Here is an 852-nt window from a genome sequence, read left to right on the forward strand (position 1 = left end):
AGAGTCTTGTTTTCTCTGTGGAGGCTCTCAGCGTGTCCATAACCCGTGAAGACTTCATGAAGCTCGTCGGCACAGCATGTGTCCTGCTGGTGCTTTTGGTGCATGTGGTGTCCTCGATCCCTCCGGGCTGCCCGGAGCGCTGTGTGTGTGATGACCAGCACGTTGTCCAGTGCGCTGAACAAGATCTCCGCAGATTCCCAACGGGACTCCCGCTGACCACCCGCCAGCTCATCCTGTCCAACAACCGCATCTCTGAGTTACCCGCGTTCGAGCTCAATTACCTGTCCGACCTCACGTATCTGGACTGCAGCAATAATTCCCTCGCGCACATATCTCCATCCACATTTGGGAACCTGAGAAAGCTGGCGTATCTGGACCTGTCCTTCAACTCCTTCTGTAAGATCGAGGAGCAGACGTTCAGCGCGCTGGAGAGCCTGGTGATGCTGAGACTGACGGATAACCGCAGGCTGTCAGAGTTTCACCCTCAGGCTTTCTCGCATGCCAGTGCTCTTCAGGTGCTGGACATCAGCAGGAACAACCTGAGCAGCCTCAACGTGAGCTCCCTCGTGGCTCTAGCCGGGCTCCGGGCTCTCGGGCTCAGCGGGAACCCGTGGCTGTGCGCCTGCGACGCGGAGGAGCTCTGCTTATGGATGCACACGGACACCTTTAAGTTTCAAGGTAGGCTGTATTTGGGGTCTAGGGCTTGTTGTTTTTATATTGGGTCAACATTTTAAAATAACTTGATTTAATAACCTTACTCTTGATTCGGCTGTTATATTGTTACTAACATTATATAAAGCTTAACAAGAGAGGCTGGGCAATGCTGAAACACTTTTATTTTAACATCTGTTA

At 52.3% G+C, this 852-nt stretch overlaps 1 protein-coding gene across 1 annotated transcript in view; it reads left to right on the forward strand.

The window, feature by feature from the left end:
* Positions 1–678, forward strand: part of LOC107579015 (leucine-rich repeat-containing protein 38-like) — a gene marked incomplete at its 3' end in the record, with an annotated part of 5,108 nt that extends 4,430 nt beyond the window's left edge. The window contains exon 2 of the mRNA XM_016264905.1: positions 3–678. Coding sequence (XP_016120391.1) covers positions 3–678 — 676 coding nt within the window. The remainder of the gene's footprint in view (positions 1–2) is intronic.
* Between the last annotated feature and the right edge of the window lie 174 nt (positions 679–852).

The sequence above is a fragment of the Sinocyclocheilus grahami genome, unplaced genomic scaffold, assembly GCF_001515645.1.
Source record: "Sinocyclocheilus grahami isolate Dianchi unplaced genomic scaffold, SAMN03320097.WGS_v1.1 scaffold13535.1, whole genome shotgun sequence".
In the NCBI taxonomy this organism is placed as follows: Eukaryota; Metazoa; Chordata; class Actinopteri; order Cypriniformes; family Cyprinidae; genus Sinocyclocheilus; species Sinocyclocheilus grahami.